Source organism: Strix aluco, chromosome 31 (genome assembly GCF_031877795.1).
Source record: "Strix aluco isolate bStrAlu1 chromosome 31, bStrAlu1.hap1, whole genome shotgun sequence".
Lineage (NCBI taxonomy): Eukaryota > Metazoa > Chordata > Aves > Strigiformes > Strigidae > Strix > Strix aluco.
This window is the reverse complement of record NC_133961.1, coordinates 304,514-325,178: the sequence shown is the minus strand read 5'-3', so window position 1 is coordinate 325,178 and position 20,665 is coordinate 304,514. Positions and strand designations below refer to the sequence as shown.

At 40.7% G+C, this 20,665-nt stretch overlaps 1 protein-coding gene across 2 annotated transcripts in view; it reads right to left on the bottom strand.

Annotated features, from left to right (window-relative positions):
• Nucleotides 1-822: 822 nt before the first annotated feature.
• The window catches only part of PDHX (pyruvate dehydrogenase complex component X), a 67,518-nt gene continuing 47,675 nt past the window's right edge, over nt 823-20,665 (bottom strand). Inside the window, exons 9-11 of one of the 2 annotated variants that reach the window (XM_074809819.1) lie at nt 16,526-16,684; nt 12,906-12,970; nt 823-8,044 (exon numbers count right to left, since the gene is read on the bottom strand). In XM_074809819.1, the coding sequence (XP_074665920.1) occupies nt 7,780-8,044; nt 12,906-12,970; nt 16,526-16,684 (489 nt within the window). In that variant the 3' untranslated portion in view covers nt 823-7,779. Of the gene's footprint in view, nt 8,045-12,905; nt 12,971-16,521; nt 16,685-20,665 lie in introns of both variants that reach the window. The other variant, XM_074809820.1, reaches the window with a different exon arrangement.

Sequence of the window (20,665 nt, the reverse complement as noted above, 5' to 3'; positions counted from 1 at the left end):
AGAACATATTGAAAGGTAATTCCAACTGATCAGTTTTTTCTCTGTTTATTACAGATGTAATTGCCATTCTGACTTAGCTGCTCCTTATGCCCTCAACATTTTAGGGACAAATGGAATAAAACATTATTGAACATGAGTCAGTAGCATGCCCTGGCAGCCAAAAGGGCCAACCACATCCTGGGGTGCACCAAGCACAGCACAGTTAGCCAGTCAAGGGAACTGGTTGTCCCAGTCTACACAGCACTGGTGCAGCCCCACCTCTAGTACTGTGTGCAGTTTTGGGTGCCCCCTGGTATAAGAAGGACACACTGAGTGTGTCCAGAGGAGGGCGACCAAGATGGTGAAAGGTCTTGAGGGTAAGACTTATGAGGCTGAGGTCGCTTTGTTTGTTCCGCTTAGAGAAAAAAAGGCTGAGGGGTGACCCCATCGCAGTCTACAACCTCCTCAAGGTGTGCAGTGGAGGGGGAGGTGTTAATCTCCTCTCTCATGACCAGTGATAGGACACGAGGAAACTGAATGAAGCTGCATCAGGGGAAGTTCAGGTTGGACATTAAGAAAAGGTTCTTCACTGAGAGGGTGGTCAGACACTGGAACAGGCTCCCCAGGGAAGCACCAAGCCTGTCAAGGAGCATCTGGACAAAGCTCTTAGTCATATAGTTTAGTTTTAGGTAATTCTGAGAGGAGCAGGGAGTTGGACTCAATGATTCTTATAGGTCCGTTCCAACTTCAGATTTTCTATGATTATACAATCCAGTTCTGCAGGAAGTGCCATACAATGACCAAGGTTTCCATCTGATCCTAATTTCAACAGATGAAGGCAAGTTAGTGTTTACTATTCCTTCTTTATTCATGTCAGGCATTTTCTGAAACACTTCAAAACCAAATACCAAACCATCAAGCTATAGTTTAAATTCAAGAATATCTACATACTAAAATAGTTCAGTGACTATATTTACACTTCAAGAGAGCCAGAAAGTCAGAAAACCCGACTGCTCAGTCTGCCATCTGCTGGCCTTTCTGCATTTCCATGTCCCCTGTAAAACAAGTCTTTCATTGACTGAAATGATTGAAAACAGTGGCACCATCAGGGCTTATATCAAACAAATCCAGCGGTGAGGAGTACATCAGTACCTTGATTCTCGTTTCTGAAGAATGATTCAGCGAAAGCTCTATGTGTAGAGATTAATACACTTCCCTGGAAACAATTTTTGGATAGATATGCATATATTTCTGGTAATTTACAAAATACAGTGAAAGAAAAGAACACACTTCTTGCACTTTCCTATAGAACAACGTTTCATTTTTCATGCTACATTATGATAGAAAAGAAACTGGTAGGACACATACTGGAGATACTTCTTCAGTGTGCTAACATCCTTTAAAGCTACAGCAGCAATGCTCATCTTCCTTGCATCATGAGATCAACGTCCTGCTCATCTTAGATACATTTCTTCTTCTGCAAGATCAGTATCTACCTGGAATATTTTTTAAATGATTGCTAGGACTTTAATTTAAATGACACATTCTCAAAGGGCTTGACCTTGTTTCTTAAAAGCAACAGAGAAATCTCCACTCAACTTTTTCATTTGGCTGAACTAAACCAGGAAACATTCATAAATTAGAAGTTTCTAAAACTAAACCTTGTCTACAAACTCTAAAAGGGAAGAATCAGAACATTTAAATTACTTAGGAAAGGTTATCAAAACATTAATCTCATTTTATTGGACTATCATTTAGCTAATAGTTGGAAAATAGTTGGAAAAACCACCATCATCATAAGCATACAAACAAGAACATTCACTGAACAACCATATTTTTCCATCTTTCTTACAAAGCACTGTGACTACTCACATGTAATCCAGTACCTCTTCAAACAAAAAAGAAGGAAATGCAAACGGCAGTCTGCAAACAGGTATTGGGGAACAGGAAACTGTAGGTGCCAGGACACTTCTTAAATGAAAATTATGATCGCTTATTAGCAACATTTAGGGTAAAGGAAATAATAGCTATTTATTTCTAATCCTCGATGCATTATAGTACTAGATGAGAACCTCTTCTGATCTGGAAAACTCAGAAAAACAGTAAGAATGGTTGGATGGCTAGTTAAATTTTATTAGTTGTGCTGCAGTACTTTATAAGAAGCAGAGGGATATTTTATATCAAAGCCTTCGGGGAGGAAAAAAAATTGCTAATTTCAAGAACAATATAGCATGAATTTAGCAGTTAAGGCAAATCAGCCACAAACCGAGGGCTGAAAAAGAGCCTTTCCACAACATGAAGGTGGTACAGATAAAAGTTGAAATATTACCTACACAAAAGGCAGCAGAAGTTACACTCATCACTAGAATAATCACAGAATCATAGAACCATAGAATGGTTTGGGTTGGAAGGGACCTTAAAAATCATCTAGTTCCGACCCCCCTGCCCCAGGCAGGGACCCCTTCCGCTAGCCCAGGTTGCCCAAAGCCCCGTCCAACCTGGCCTTGAACCCTTCCAGGGAGGGGGCAGCCACAGCTTCTCTGGGCAACCTGTGCCAGGGCCTCACCACCCTCACAGGGGAGAATTTCTTCCCTATATCTTATCTAAATCTACCCTCTGTCAGTTTAAAACTGTGACTCCTCGTCCTATCCCCACACTCCGTTGATCAAGAGTACCTCCCCATGTTTCCTGTAGCCCCTTGAAGCACTGGGAGGCCGCTCTAAGGTCTCCCCAGAGCCTTCTCTTCTCCAGCTGAACCCCCCCAACTCTCTCAGCCTGTCCTCACAGGGGGGTGCTCCAGCCCCCCGAGCATCTTCGTGGCCTCCTCTGGCCCCGCTCGAGCAGGTCCGTGTCCTTCTGATGTTGGTGCCCCCAGAGCTGGACCCAGCACTGCAGGGGGGGTCTCACAGAGCGGAGCAGAGGGGGAGAATCCCCCCCTCACCCTGCTGCCCACACTGCTCTGGGTGCAGCCCAGCACACGGGTGGCTTTCTGGGCTGTGAGCGCACATTGCTGGCTCACAGTCACTTTTCCACCCACTACTACCCCCAAGTCCTTCTCCTCGGGGCTGCTCTCCATCCACTCCTCACCCAGCCTGTGTCGATACCAGGGGTTGCCCTGACCCTGGTGTCATGTAACCTGCCTGCTTATGGATAACTGCTGGCTTGGCAAGAGGACTCCTCGTAACACGGCTTCTTCTGCCAAAAGACATTGGGATACTTTTCAGCTCTTCAGTCACCAAAGCTTTTAAATGTGTATGCTGTCAGGTTTGCCAGAGCTGAGCTGTGCCTTTTCCTATGCAGTTTTTAATTCTATACTACAAGCTTTTCATATCCTTGAAGCAGAGTGGTTGTAAAAGATACTGGATTGTCCACCTGTGAGATAAAAATTCTTCTCTATAGGAGTCTATAGCACAAAATATAGAAATCAAGCTTCCTGGTGGCTGCTCCTGGTCCTGCCTGGTTTTGGTTACCATACAAATAGATTAACCTTACTCCTATTAACCCACATCTGAAACTGCCAGGATTAATGGAGTGGCACCGAAAGGGGCTTGCAAGGAGCACTCCTGACAGGAGGAGACTGACCCTTCTGACCAGCTGGCAAAGGTCACTGTGCAACCATTATTTACTATGTGCTTTATTTACACTGCTTTCAAAGAAAATATAATAATGCACAATATTTTCAGTGGGTTTGAGGGAGGAAAAAGTATTTGTTATGATCTGATGTAATCCAGGAGAAAAATTCAGTGGAAAAATGAAAAGTCATACAAGAACGCCAAGAAAGTAAAAAATATTAAAAAATAAAATCAGTTTCAAACCTACCAGTCACCACCTTAAGACTATTACACAGCCAATCCTAATGGCACCTTTTTCTTTATTTTCTGTCACCTTATGGCACAAATTATTGCATATGAAAGACATCAAGCATGACCCTTCGTTCCAACACTTCTTGGTTTCCCCTAATGCGCTCTGTAATTGCAGGTACTCTAATGCAATCAATATGAAACTTTCTGTAAAACACAGCACCTCAAAGCAGGTGTTCAGACTTTGTTTCTTGGATCATTCATCCGATTTGTGGCTTTCTACTCAACTTTAAAATTCTTTTGTATCCAAAGGGACTAATCATTAGTTGAAATAAAGAGTGTCTACTGTATTTTGTATGGATGGAAATGAGCATGTGGACAAAAGGATCAGGTGAAAACAGCACTGAGCATTCACTTGGCAGGAGTGAGGTTCTTTCAGGGATTCCATGTAGGAATATTAATTATGGAACTTTTATTTCATAAGGAATACATTGCAGGAAGAACAATCCAAAAAAGTCAAATATTCTGACAGCATTATTAGGGATTAAATTATGACACATGGTTCAATCCTTGTCAACAAAGTCTCAAATAGCTACCTTTTATTTTTTTCTAGCTATGCCTCTTGCAAAGGAAAATGATACCAAGAAAGTAGTTTTCCCCAAGCATATCCTTAAATTTTTATTTTTGTTTTTTTAATTCTGCAAGAAGGTAGATGCCTGCATGGTATTTCTTGCTTAGGTATGTAAAAAAGATGTTGACAGAAGACATTTGAAAGAATAACACATGAAAAATTATATTTTTCGTCTGTGAAATTTTTATTTCAAGGCAAATTTCCTTCAAATGTAAGCATAACCATTTCATATGGTTCACTTTCTGGGCCATTTTATCCATTGTCCCCATCCCCAAATCCCTAAAATCTTCAGGAAGATATTAAATTTTTAATCTGTATGGGCAACTATTTGTTGTCTCACTTCTACCAAAGTGGTAGATGTTGCCAAGGGTCCAGTCACTCTGAGTTAAGGAGATCTGACTGCTATCACATCTCGCAATTCCTGAGATCTCCTTCACGGGCTGATGGTGACAAATCACATACATCCATCTTTGTGCCAAATGATAATGCTGGCAAGCAGGCGGGTATAAAGAAACTGGAATTAAAACCTGTATTAGCCTTACTGAGATTTGCCTAGTTCAAAAGTTGTAAAGGTTTATTTAACCTGGAGGAGGAGTTGCATTGTCTTCACATGCTTGTGTTGAACAGGGGAAGTATAATGGATGTATTAGTACCCACCTGACTGAGACACGATAAACATTCTATACTGACATACAGCAGCACCTGCCAGTGCCTCCAAAGGCAAAAGGAAACCAGTGTGACTCGTACCACCTGAACACACACCCACGCAAAACTACAGCTGTACACATCTGTCAGGCAGCCCTTCCCCGTGGCCAGCTAAAGAGCAGAATGTACAAATCCTGGGGAGCACAGAACACTAGACCACCAAGTACAAGAAGAACAACATGTATCAGATTTTAAAATTCTCTGGGACAGAGCAGACCTTGCTGTGTGAACAGTGAGAGCTTCTTGTACAATATTAAGGACAATGTATAAATTAGTGGGGTTTTTACCTTCCAAGTAATATGGGATTGAGAAACAACTCTGGAAGAATTCATGGTTAAACATTTAAAATTGCAAATTAATCTTCATCATCCAATCTTGAATATAATGTATCAGTGAGACACTCCTGGAAATAGAGAATGGATATGTCCATTATTGCACGGTAAACGAGACTGGTAATCAAAATCTCTCCCTACTGTTAGATTAACAGTTTATGGTAACAGAACAAGCCAAAGAAGAAAACTTATTTAGCAAAAACTCTCAACTTAGTGTTAGCTAAAGGTTCTGTCTTGCAATTAGCTTCTTAATTATGGCAACAGCTCAAACAAGTCCTCCAAATATTTTAAAAAAGTACTTGCATAAACCAGAATATCTCTGACTTCTACTCACAATTTATATTTTCACCAGGTCTGTAAATGTGGTTATTTCATTACAAACACATACAATACTTGGTTCTACATTTACATATAAGAAAAAAACCAATCTAGTGTTAATTTAAGCTTCAGGCCAATGCACTTAAGTCTCTGAGTTATAATTCAATATACACTGACGATGAAACACTTTCTACTTACATCTTCATTCTATCCATGCAAAGAAGAGCATTAATCAGCAAATATTCAGTGTGCAAAATTTGACCTTTCATACTGGAACCTCTATGAGATTAAGAGATCAGAGCTACTTTTTCATCACAATACTGCTGGCACAATTATCTTGTGTTTTACGTTAACCACAATATATCACAGAGCACCTCAAAAAAATTTTTTTATATTTTGTGGTACTGAAGAAGGTATATGAGTTGGGGCAACTTCTAAATTAAAAAAGCGTACTTGTCCCCAAATAAAGTCAAAGAAAACCTATTATTAATTTTTTTACACAGAACATTTTCACTAGATGGTGGTTCCATCAAAAACTAAAAATCAACAACACTGAGATTCCATCCTTCACGGAGAATAAATTTATTCAGACAAGTTTATTCTCCTCTCTACCCCTCTGCAAGGCATTAAATTATGCAGTCATCTTAAAATACTGGAAAAAATAGATGCACCTACAGTTTAAATGTGCTTTGATGAGTTCTAATTATATGAAAGAAGCTGTGGATTTCAACAGATTACTTAATATTTTGAGAAATTACTTTTTTATCTCTGATCTAATTGAGTCTCTCAGAATTTCCTGTTCTTTCTTTTCCCCGTTCATCTCCACGGTCATCTTGTTTTCTTCAGTGGAGGTTATAGTAAAGGGGAAGATAAAGAAGTGTAAAATCTCTGATGTAAATGAAGTTAAACCAAAACTTTTTTGGTTTGCTCTTCTGTAGGAAGCCATTGAAATATCTGTCAAAATCTTATAAACCTTATTTCAATCTAATTTGGATGGCACAACATGCCAGAGAAGCCTTCTGAAAACTGAAAGACTTCCTACTGCAGCATATAATTTAGCTATTCAGTTATCTAGGTACTGACCAGGACTCATAACAGCACTTTGCTCAATTATGATTCTTGCTTTCCTCACTTTCAAAGCTAGATATTGATCCCTTAAGTAAAGCATCCCATCTCAGCACAGGAAAGACCCCACCTGTAGTACTGCATCCAGCTCTGGAGTCCTCAGCACAGTAAAAAGTCATGGACCTGGTTGAGCAGGTCCAAAGGAGGCCACAAAAACGATCAAAGGGCTGGAGTACCTCTCCTACCAGGACAGGCTGAGAGAGTTGGGGCTGTTCAGTCTGGAGAAAGGAAGGCTCTGGGGAGACTTTGTTGCAGCCTTTCAATACTTAAAGGGGCTACGGGAAAGTTGGGGACAGACTTTTTAGCAGGGCCTGTTGCAATAACACAAGAGGTAATGGCTTTAAGCTGAAAGAGGGTAGATTCAGACTAGATATAAGGAAGAAATTTTTTTAACAATGAGGGTGGTGAAACACTGGCACAGGTTGCCCGGAGAGGTGGCAGATGGCCCATCCCTGGAAACGTTCAACGTCAGGTTGGACAGGGCTCTGAGCAACCTGATCTACTGGAAGGTGTCCCTTCTCATTGCAGGGCGGTTGGACTAGATGACCTTTAAAGGTCTGTTCCAACCCAAACTCTTCTATGATTCCCTCCTAAATTTCATAGAGTTCTCTTGAATTTTCCTTTACAGAAGAGAGTGACTTTTCTATGAAAATGTTATGTGCCATTTGTTTAAAGAAATGTAATATGTTAAAGTCTTTTAGCTTTACAGTATAAAACCTGATCATTGCAAAAGACTAAAAGCATGAAAATTAATAGTTTTTCATGTTAATTTAATAAATATTTTAACTGTCCATCTCAGAGTAACTATTTACTCCTCTATACAGAAGAACAACCCCAAGTACATAACAGTTCTATATGCTGTCAAACCAAGAAGCCATCTTCACCGAGTTTAACACAAGGCAAGTCGTATTGGATTCTCTAAGTTGGCTTTCAAGGTCTCCAGAAACTTTGAAGCCAGTTCATCATCTACCACCCGACCATCACTTGAAAGAGTCACTGTCATGAGTTGATGCTGCTTAAGTTTCTCATTTCCTTCTTCATCTTCCACAATCTTGAGCTCTGGTCTTGCTCGTCCAACAGCTAGGATGCAGGCTTGTGGAGGGTTTATGACTGCAGTGAAATCATTGATGCCAAACATGCCCAGATTGGAGATGCTAAATGAAAGAGAAGAGTTACCAGTGATGTCAGAAATTATGTATCACCTAGAAGAAATAGTCTATATTCAGTGACCACTATGATCTAATTATCTCCCAAGGCTAACCCCATTAACTTTGAAATAGATCTGAACTGGATTTCAGTTGAGCACATTCAGAATCTCAAGGCTTTACAGTAACATATCCCTGCATTGCACAAACTAAAGGCAGAAAGTAGGACAGGAAATTGGTATCTTCAAATAAACTTTGCTTGTCCCTGTTCTGAGTCAAATCTCTTTTAGATTGAACTTTACAACTTTTAAGTTACAATGGCTGCTAAGTGAGTGATACAATTTGGGCATTTAGATATCACTCAGGCATAGGAAAGCCTCATCATGTCTTCCTCCCTTGAACACAGAATCACAGAATGGTTTGGGTTGGAAGGGACCTTAAAGATCATCTAGTTCCAACCCCCCTGCCACAGCAGGGACTTGCCCTTGGTGAAGCCGTGCTGGCTGTCTCGAATCACCTCCCTGTGCTCCGTGTGCCTCAGCACAGCTTCTAGGAGGATCTGACCCATGATCTTCTCAGGCACAGAGGTGAGGCTGACAGGTCGCTAGTTCCCAGGGTCCTCCTTTCTACCCTTTTGAAAAATGGGTGCAGCGTTTCCATTTTTCCAGTCAGCAGGGCGTTCACCTGACTGCCATGACTCTTCAAATATCGTGGAGAGTGGTTTGGCAACTACATCAGCCAATTTCCCCAGGACTCTGGGATGCACCTTGTCGGGTCCCATAGGCTTATGTATGTTCAGGTTCCTCAGGAGGTCACAAACCTGATCTTCTCTTGCAGTGGGAGGGATTTTTCTCCCCCACACCCCATCTTGCAGTCCATCCACTCCAGAGGTGTGGGAAGAGAGGCTGCCTGTGAAGACTGAGGCAGAAATGTTGTTGAGTACCTCAGCCTTCTCATCATCCGTTGTTACCAGTTTGCCAGTCTTGCTCATCAGGGTGGGGTTACGCTTTCTTTGACTTTCCTTTTCTGGCTGACATACCTGCAGAAGCCCTTCTTCTTATTCTCCATGTCCCTTGCCAAGTTCAGCTCCAGCCACGCCTTGTCCTTCCTGACCCCATCCCTGCACAACCGGGCAGTGTTCCTGTACTCTTCCCAGGATGCCTGTCCCTGCTTCCACTGCCTGGGCATTTCCTTCTTGCCCTTTTGTTTCACCAGCAGGTCTCAACTCAGCCATGTGGGTCTCTTGCCTTCCTTTCCTGATATCAAACAGCTGGCAGTTTGCTTCCCTAAAATCCAGTGTCCTGACTTTACTCACCACCTGACCCATACCCCTCAGGACTGCAAACTCCACCAGTGCATGATCACTGCAGCCCAGGCTACCTCCACTCTTGATGCCACCAATCAGCTCACTTGCGATGGTGACCATCAGGTCCAGTATCACATCCCCTCTGGGAGGGCTGTCTGTTACCTGGCCTAAGATGTCATCCTCGATGCACTCCAGGAGTCTCCTGGATTGCCTACAGCTCGCTGTGCTACTTTTCCAGCAGATGCTGGGGTGGTTGAAGTGCCCCAGCAGGACAAGAGCCTGTGAGCGTGATGCCTCCTGCAGCTGGAGCACAAAGGCTTCGTCAGTTGGCTCCCCTTGATCGGGCGGCCTGTGATAGGCACCAACCACAAGGTTCCCTTTGTTGCCTCAGTCTCTCATTCTTACCCATAAGCTTTCAACCTGCCCATGGACATTCTTCAGAGAGAGCTCTTCACAATCCATCCATTTCTTGATGTAGATCACCTGTCCCTTCTGAACAGGCTGTAGCCATCGACAGCTGCACTCCCGTCATGGGATTCATTCCATCAACTTTCAGTAATGGCCACTAGGTCATAACTTTCTAGCAGCGCGGTGGCTTCCAACTGCTCCCGTTTGTTGCCCACGCTGCGTGCATTGGTGTAGAGACACTTCAGCTGGGCTGTCAGCCGTGTCACCTCCTCAGAGGAACATCCCTTAATTCCTTTGAGGTATTTCACTGCTGTTTTCCTGTCGGCTCCTATTACCTCAGGAGCCCCTGACTCGTCTCCATAAGACTTCAGGAGTGCTCCTGAGCCATCAGGTCTTGGAGCAACAGGCTGAGGGCCCTTGCTAGCACCCCGTCCCTCTAACCTTGGCGTGCCATCCCACAGCTGGTCACAGACAAGCCTGGTATTATCCCCTTCCCCCTTCAAGTCTAGTTTAAAGCTCTGCCAGTGAGCCCCAATAGCTCGTGAGTAAATACCACCTTCTCCCTTTCAGAAAGGGGAATCCCATCTGATGCCAGCAAGCCTGGTGCCGTGTAGGCCATCCCATTATTGAAAAACCCTGAACTGTGGCAGTGACACCAGACACGGAGCCATGTATTAATAGACTGGGTGCGTCCGTTTCTTCCAGTGTCACTGCCCACAACTGGAAGATTGCTCCAGATTCCCTTACCAACCGCCCCAAGGCCCTGAAGTCTCTTTTGATCGTCCTTGGATTATGTGTTGTGGCTTCACCACCACCCACATGGAAGAGCAATAATGGGTACTAGTCCAAAGGCCGTTCCAGCCTAGGAAGTTTCCCGGTGATGTCCTTAACCTGGGCCCCAGGGAGGCAGCAGACTTCCCTGAGAGGAGGGTCTGTCTGGCATATTAGACCCTCTGTTCCCCTCAGAAGGGGGTCACCTACAACTCTAACCCATCTTTTCTTCCTTGTGGAGGTCATTGTGATACAGGGAGGGTACGCCTTTCTGATCTTGGCAACACCTATGTTGTAGATGGACTGTCACCAAATCATCCATTGACTGGCCTTCCACATCCAGAGCCTCATACCTGTTGTATAGAAGCACCTGGAAAGGTGAGGTGGGCAAGGAGGGCGGTTCACCTGCTGCCCTGAGTGTGGACTTGCCTCCATTCACTCCTTTCCTTTAAGCTACTGCCTTCAGCCTGATGGGGAGAGGATACAGGATCCCCTTGATCTTGATTTTCTTCTGGTGCCTGTTCCTGTTCCTGTCCGAAGGAGGGCAGAGCATGGTTCCACCAGTCCATGTTTTTCTCAGACTCCCTGATGCTCCTTACTTTTCTACTTCCTCTTGTAGCTCTGCCACCAGGCTGAGCAGATCATCCACCTGGTCACACCCCACCCAGCTCTTCTCACTACTGCCACAGTTATTCTCACTCAGGGGCCATTTGTGTTGATGAAGACGTCCAGGTCTGCTGCATTTCCATATGTTTTTTTTCTGCTGAAAGGCCTAGAGGCTTTTTTGATCACTCCTCTAGCATGAGAGCCACATACACCAGACAGTTGCAACCCAGGCACATTAATATACATTACAGTGTAAGCCAAAACATCTTGCTAACATTTTTTTTTTCCCCTCTGTCTTGCTTTTCGTCTTGCTAAATATTTTTTACTGAGAATAAATTAGGTCAGTGTCAATGTAGCTTCTGGAATGTGCAGACACAGCTGACGGTGCTTTTGTGAAGAAGAAAAGGGTTTGAATGTAAGCAGTAATAAATAAGACAGTTGAGGCCTATTCTTGAAAATAACAGGAACAAGGACAGGACAAACTAAAACAAACCAGCTCCAGACACAACCCAGCTGCACAACACCTCCCGAACAGACCTTTGTGAGCATGCGTGAGCACGGGGGTCAACCCGCAGACACGGTGAGGAAGACTAACAAAGACCACCAGGGACCACCACCCAGCAAGAAAGCGCATGCGTAATTAGGATGCAGATATTGTAATTGGTTCTGGGAACTCTAATGCATATGTATCTCATTTCTCAGAAAAGTTATGAGTATGCATGATCTCACTGTATATTAGCTGCTGCTTACGGATCTGGGGCGCGCTCATGCTATTCACATGTGTGCACCCAGCGCTGCAATAAAGAATGCTGCTTTCCAACACTCCAAAATGAGTCTGAGAGAGTTCCTCTGCTGGCTTTTATGGTAAAAATAGCAATATTTCTGCAGAAGCCTGTAGTATTATTCTCATCACAAATTATCTATTCTAGAAGATATGATTTAACCAAAGTATTCAGAATTAGCTTTAAAAGATTTACAAAAGTGAGCTAGGCTAAAGTTTACATAACCAAAAATGCTGCTTTGTGATACTGTGTCATAAAATACAATACATTAAAAGTTTTAGAAACTTGGAAGTATAAAAAGTCAACTGAGAAATTAACTGTGGAACTGTGTCACTACATTTATGCTAGTGCTTTACACGTCATTTCTTTCTCATCACTGAGCTCACTAGCTCATTTTGAAGAGTACATTTCATAGGAAAATATTGACTAAATATATGCTACTATTTAAAATTGATCTACTCAGTTTTTCATGTTTCAGTTAAAAGTAAACTATAAGAGTTAACACCACAACTTTGCTGTAACATTTTTTTGCCCCTCTACAGACATTCCTCTGAAGGGTGAATTGACAAACTGGACATCACCGTCTGCTGCGATACCTCTGTCAAACAACTCCTTTTAAAATACTTATTTTAAAACTATTATCAATGGGTTTTCCTAACTACAGAATGCATTTTTAAAAAAAAAAAAAAAAAAGGCAAAAACCCCATTCTTTTGCAGTTGGAAAAAATTAGGTGCAAAAATAAAAGTCAGATCAGTCTCGGTATAAAAACCATGAATTTCACACCAGGATCAGATGAAATAAACCTGTACCAAGATAATTGTTTCCCTCAATACAGGACACTCAGCCTAAGCTTGGCCCTCAGAACCATCACGTGGAGTTTCACCCTACATGGAGCAAGATTTTAAAAGGCAATGCATTAACACACAGTGGATTAGCTGAGGATAAACCAGTTCTGAACCCACACTGAATGTATTAAATGCTGTTAGAGAGTTTTACCTAAAAGATCCTCCCTGGTACTCTTCTGGTAACAGTTTTCCATCTCTTGCTTTCTTTGCTAGAGCCTAAGGAAAGTGAAAGAAGAAAAAGAAGAGGAGAGTGGAAATAAATTGAAGTGTTGTAATAGACTGATTCTTTTTACTTCAGTAAGACATGATAAGTACCACACAGTCATTAAAAAGTAACCTGCTTTTTGATTTAGGGAAGCACCTCAGCAACATTGTTGTTGTAGCTGCAATGATTTGGCAAAGACACCAGGACACAAAACTTCGTTTTTCCAGTGATACTGGCTGTTCAGTAAGAGCTGTTCTCTCACCTTACAAACCTTGCTCTAGTTTTCACAATGGAACCACCATTCTCCCTGGTGTTTTAACATGATAAAAATATCTAGCAAAATACTGATGACAAATTCACAGTATTATTAACATATTTGTTTAAAGAAACTGCCTTGTACCACTTCAGAACCTTCTAGCAGATTGAGAGAATGTATTTCTTCCAGTTAACCGTTCAACTACCTTAAAGACCACCCTTCCTGTGACCTCCATTTCGTTCGTGAGACTTTCCTACTTCTAAATAGAACAGAAGAAACTGTCCACAAATATTTCATTCAAAATACAGCCCAAGAAGTTCACGCTATGTTCTAAGATAAAATCACAGAGAAAAAGAACCTTATCCCCACCTCAGATGATTCTAACTCAGAGATCTCCTTGGATGGAAGCAGTGAGAATCAGGATGGATAATTTTTACAGTAGTTGTCACATAATGAAGAAAGGACTGTGTGGACCTCAAGAGAAACAGCACTCACTGGTGGGTCAAGAGCCAGTTAATTCAGCCACCAACCCATCCTCACACCCTGTGAGTACCCAGTGGGAAAGGTGGTGACTGGAAATGTGTCAGATGACTTCTCCATTAGTAGCAACCTTTTCAAAATCAGGAGCTCTTCAACTGACAGCAGAGACTGAAGTGGGAATATCTGCAGGAGAGATGATCTATCCTATTCATACAGAATACATTTAGTGTTTCTGGCTTGTATCATATTTATTCCACAGGTGGAAAAGCACATGGAAAATGTCACATTGTGACAACTGCAGCATTATGACAATTTAAGACAAAAATAGCTGTTTCCAAAAGCACAGGCAGGGAAATAACTTCTGGGAAGACTGATAAAAGCAACACAGTCTGTTTATATTTTCCTTCTTCTGGTAAAAAGAATAAAACTAATGATAGTTTCCAACAATTTATTATGTTAGGGAAATTTTGGTGGAAGAGAATAAAAAACAAAAAAACCCCTACTTTATCACAACATGAAAAAAGTAATACCTCACATTTGTGAAAATTTCTTGGAGAAGATTTTTTCCATGAATCTCCTCCGTTTTCTAGGAATTTTTCACTCCCTTTTTAGGAATTCTACCACTGTTTTCTAGGTTTTTTCCAATGTTCTTTCTAGGAATTGACCTGTTCCACCCCCCACCCCCCACCCCTTTTTTTTTTTTTTTTTTTTTGTTATTTCTAGATTGCTTTCCAGGAATTGCCTGCTCTGCTTTCCAGGGATTTTCTACATGCTTTCTATGAATGTCCTGTCAAGCACTCGATTTGATCTACCATGAAGTAATTTCTATGAAAACTCACCCCTGCCTTTAAGGACCAGAGTCAGTAAGTGAAAACTATGACTGAATTGACTTTTTTATGTTTTCTTGTGGGGGCAGGTAGAGTCATTACCAGATAAACTTCCACACAGATAAGGAGTTGGTTAGCAGTTATAGTTGTGACATGGATTAATCCCCTTTCACGTCGTAATATAACTGTTGGTCATGGTAAACAACTGTCTTCCCTGTAAACATTTCTAAATATCTTTCAGGGAAGGGTTCTGAAAGGCCATGATAGTTTAATGACTGCAATGACTTCAGCTTAGGAACAAACACCAAGAAATTTAAGAGAATCTCATTCTAATGAATCACCCAGTAAATGCAGTTTACACTAAGTTGTACAAAACTTTGACACCCTTATTATGAATTTAGAAGTTAAAAAGATACACTGAATTTTCTTTTAGGTTTTTATTCATCTCTGGATAATTAGTAAACCAGAAGACAATACCCATGGAACAGCACTCACACAATAGGGTCAATATGAGCATAATGCATCTGTGCAATTGCATTATTTGAATGATGAAAATATGGTGCTGGGATGCACATGACCTGGAAGGAAGTTAAAATTAACGTGCAGCAGAAGGGGACATATAAGCAATGTACACAAAGAAAGTGCCTGCCAAACTACAGGGAGATTGGTAGAGAAGCAGCTGAAGCTTCAGTTTGTGCCTCCCACATGTGCATGTCAGGTACCCATTTATTTCAATAATTCAACGAAGAAGATAAAAAGCAAAATTATGTTGGCGTGGACACCTGCAATCTACGTGACCCACTGACTTTCATACTGAGTAGTGTGACCTACATTACATACATTGCATTTGAAATGAAAAGGGAATGCTTACTTTACCATAGCCCTATTAAACATAACGCACATTCCCGTGATGGGAACTGCAGGGCACTAATTTATGGTAAGAGAGGTTTGTAATACTGCATCAGTATCACAGCTGTTGGGAATGGTAATGAAAGCACAGCCTATACTTCACTTCTCAGTGTTTGTCTTCTTGTCATTCTATCTCTAATCACAGAATAATGTGGCAATCTCAGCAGCTCTTCCTCCTTGGTTGGCTATTGTATTAGTGAAAGGATTTGCTTTCACAACACATTCAACATGAAGTAAGCAATATGGACTGGAAAAATCTTAACACCATCCAATTATGAATGTTTTGGGGCATGACATGCTTTTTTCTGCTACGGCTTTGTTGGTTGTTCCCCTCCACCATCACAGACTATTACGATTTCTGTAGTTTTTAGTAAAAGACAAAAATTTAGGAAGTGCAGCTTGTGTCTAGTTTTGGGACAGCTTTATGTCCTAGCAACTACTTCCACTGCATTCCTCAGATCCTGTAGGCCTCAGCACTCATTAAGTGCCAAAAAAAGGCTTGTGTTGGGGCATTTCATCATTCATTGTGTTTTACCTGCCACAAAATACTACTTCTGTGGTTATAACAACTGCCACAGATCAAAGTCACTTTAACTGGCACCTAGCCTATGCAAAATGCTGCTCATTAGTCTGAGGAATTTAACGTTACCTTTTGGGTGACATTCTCAACTGAACTGCATATTGAAAAAATGCAGACAGAAATAAGTCTGCACAGAGAGTAACAAAAGGGGAAAAAACCTCCCAAACAAGATCTCAAACCCGAAGACTGGAAATACTAAACAAATTAACATTAATCCTCATGAGAAAGCTAGATAAAGAAACATACTGAATTGCAGCAGTCTGTACAAGTTTATGTTTCAGTCTAGCCAGCATTCAACTAAATAACATGATGGCTAAGTTATTGTGAACTAAAAATTAACAGAGTTGCAAAATTAATAGTAATTTTGAAGTCTAAGGAATGCTGAAACTGCTTTAGATCCGTTTTGAAACTGCCTTTATTATTACTGATGTGTATCTAGGTCATGCTACATTTTCTGCTACAAAAATCCATACAGCTACTATATTCCTCAGCCTGCTGTACTGTACTGACCTACCTTTGCAGAGGCAGCAATTTCCCTTATTCCCTTGGCAGCAACATCTTTTATGATTGGTGTAATGAGACCTCGGTCTGTTGCCACAGCAATAGAAATGTCAATGGACTGCAGCTGCCTGCAGACTTCTCCATCCCAGGTTACATTCACATCTGGCATTTGCTAGAAGAGAGAGAGAGAGTAGAAAAGACATCTGTTAAAAGAACAATGGTGCAATCAATTATCAAGAAAAAGGAAAATCCTTTAAGACACACAGCTACATACAGGCATTCACCAAATTAATTAGTGCATCACAGACTGCAGTCTGTAAATTAAGGCAAAAGAACAGATCACATCTGTCATGGGGACTACCATAAGCAAGACAAAAAAAAAAAAAAATCAAAAACCAAATCACTGGGGGGTGTGTGTGTGTGTCTAAGAATAGATGTACATGATTAGTTTGCATTTATTTTATTTTATTTAAACTTACTTTGTCAAAAAGCATGAATGTATGCTCCAGGAACTGAAAATGGCAGGGCAGCCAGGAATTTTTTTGGTGCTGCTGGCAAAAAAATTAACAAAAGCCTACAAATTCCTTCAGGAGTCACTGATACCACCATAGGGATGCCCAGCAAGCAAAGTTACAAAGCAGTGTCACTTCTCCCCCAAAATAAATCACAGGGTAATGATTTAAAAAGCATGGAAATGGACATCCTACTATACATGCCCATGTACTGTTTTCCACTCATGTCTCCAGCATGACTCTCAACAGAGTAAACTACAAATAGACTATGCTGCAGGTACACTCACTATTATTCAGATAAGGCTCTCCTAAAATGTATCAGATTTTTTTTGTGTGTGTGTGGACTCAATTAAAATTGAGATAATGTTTACTGATAGTTTCAGTGAGGTTTTTGAGTTTTATCATATAAAGCTGAAACAGCATAGGGGAAAAAATACCCCAAAATACAGGTGAAGTGCCAGGTAACTGGTCACAGATAGATACTGTGAAGGTACTATTTCCAATAAATCCAAGATTAGTATTTAGTGACCTTAATGAAATTAGGAATTAGGAAGTTGATTTCATAGTGGAGAAAGTATTCCAGAAAAAAGTACGTGAGGGATACATTATCTCTATCTAACTCACTCCACTATCTATCTATCTACTCTCTATCTAAACGAACTCCACTCCTAGAAGAAGCAGTGTAACTATATTCTCAGTTCCTATTCTTCAACACCAAAATGTATATTAAAAAAAAAAAGAAAGATAATATGGTGGTACACCTCTTTGCAAGTTAAATAACCTTCAGGAAAATCCCACAGTTGTAAGATGCCTCCAAGTAGGTGTTGTGCAAGTATGACTCTATATAAGGTATCCAAAAGAGATGGTTAGGGACAAGGAGTTTCCCCTATCAAATTTTATATCATTAGAACAGTCTTGATTTTGATGTAGACCAGATAGTATTATTTCTCCCATCACTTCAGCAATGAAAAATTGTTTATTTTTTAAGGCCAGCTGCTATACTGGCTGTTGTTACTAAGCCCAACCACTTCTGGATATCAGCCTGAAGCTTTTATCCCTTCCTCCAGCCTTACTCCTCCCTCATTGTTCCAGAAAGCTAACGGGCTATCATCTGATGAGCCCACTGACACATTCACAAAACTCTGGCTGTCAAATAGCAAGACCAAGCTGAAAAGTAGATTTGGGGATCCTAAGAACTATGAAAGAGAAATTTAGCATGTTAAAGAACTGATACAAACAGTGTCTTGAGGTGTTTGCCAACCAATCAGAAACTGTCAAACCAGCCGCTGTCAGTTCATTCAAGCTAGAAGAGCATGTCTTGCATTGTTCATAAAGAAAATATTAACAAAATATGATTTGAACAGTGCCCAGAAAAGAGGCAATAAAACTGTCTTGAATGTAAGTAGGGAGGAGGAGGCGGAGGTGGGGCTTCTTTTTTAAACTAGTAGTCACATGTTTTCCTGAAACACTGACAGAAAGTAGTTGAGACATGAGCTTGATCATGAACTTATTTCCTGGTGTACTGAGTTAAATCTGGTTGATTTTTTGTTTTAATCTATTATTTTAATAGTCAAACAAATGTTAGCATATATTTCTAACAAAGCGATAGGATAGGACAGACAGTTTAATGATTACTTCCATATAAACACAATATTTAAAAAAAGCCTTAAAACCCGAAAACTCAGAAAAAACACCTCAATTTCTTCTAACCCAATGCACAAGAACTCCAGCTTCTCAGAATGAGACCTGGAACACCAACTAATTTATAACCAAAGATGCATGACTTTACAAAGCTGTATGCGTTATCATTTACTTGGTTTGCCTATTGACACGCCCCAGGTGACTTTCTCGTGTGTGCAGCATAGAACTCTCTAATCCTTAGGTTCAAGATTCAAATGCTCTATTATAAGTGTCAGCTGAAAATACTAGGAAAAAGAATACAAATCTAATCACAGACAAGTATTTTTTTTTGTATATCAGAAAGAGAAATCATATTTATGGAATTCATTGGTGAGGTCATTTTATGATGGCAGATAAGGAAATCTTGTTCTAGATAACGGCAATGAACAACATGCACAATCCACATGTATGTTCCTTCAAAGTACAGTAAAGCAGCATAACAGTTAAATGGACAGGAAGCTACTCATCTTTTAAGTTTCAGACATTAATTTAAAAAAAGTCACAAATGACAAACAAAAAACTTATTATATAAGCAGGAGTAATAAAAAAGTACATTGAATGATCGTATTACAGAATCCCAGTCATTCCCTCACATATAGACAAACTGTAAACTAGGATTACATCCCTTATCTTTCTTGGCTGGTCTTTTTTGTGTAGACAACAAAAACACAAAACCTAATCTTTCATTCCTCTCTCTGTCTCCTGTTCCTTTCATCTACTCTCTGGTGCAGAGATTTGTCATCCCACGCTCACAGCTAGCAGTTCACAGTAATTTTTGGATGTCACCATTTCCTTGCTTAAGGTCTCATTAGACCACAAAAAGAAGCTTCTTGCTATGTTCACATCTAACAAATGCATAGCAAGCATATAGATCTCTTCCTTCTATTTCTGGTAAAGAACAACTTAGGAAATTTTTTCCAATCTATCCAATGCCCAGAATTTCCCTCAGGCACTTGCTTATGAAACTGCCTAGAATCCTGTCTATTTTCTGTCAAATTCTATAGCTATATATTAATATTTAGATCATGTTTAGCTAGAAATTTCCCAAGTCCATTCCACTGCAGTGTTCTTTCTTAATTCCACACATCCATGGGAATAGTTCCCCAATTTAAATGTAACTTCCTCCTTCAGCTTTTGAATAGTTAAAATAATCCTTGTAAATGACAAAAATGGCTCTCACTCTTTTTCTGACGTTTTTATGTTGTTGTGAGGTAATGCAACTAGGGTGGATCCTTGTTCTGCTTTATCTTGTCTGTAGCTTTTAGATCCTGCTGCTCAAACAATGCAATGGTATCAGAAAAGTTTAGTTTTTCTAGTCATTTACCATATAGCTAGGTGTGATTCCTGTGCAATCAAGAAGGTACAGATAACAAACCCACAGCAATACCAAACTGCTTCAGAATATGCATTCACTCATTGTCACACATAAGTACATTGCCTTGATGACAAGGGCAAACCCCACAGGATAATTTCAGGATCGTGTGTCCCCCAGAGATCTTTTCCAGCTGTCAGTGATCACTAAAAGACACCATTTCCTCCTGAACCTTAAAAATACTGGCCTTCAGGCTTGTCAGAGCTCCCACCTATGACTTATTCTAAAATTAAGTGCAAACTGAATTTAAACCAAAGCCACTCCACATCTAAGTGAAACCATCACAGTTCTTTGTTGTCACGAGTTTGGAAATAAGATCAATTTCACATTATGTTTTCCAAGTGATTATATTTGAGACACTCTGGACTAAGAGGAGACAGTTCCAACGCGTGGGATTTCTCCTAAAGAAAGATCTCTGATACCTTTTAGTTTCAAAAAATTAAGTGGCACTGGGAGTGTTTTCCAAGCAGAGCAATCGACACAAATTGGAAGGCAATGTATCCAGTTTCACCTAGAGAACATGCAAATAGCTTATGCAGACTGGAAAGCCTCTGTAGTTTAGCATGGAATAAGTAGACCCTAATTAAAT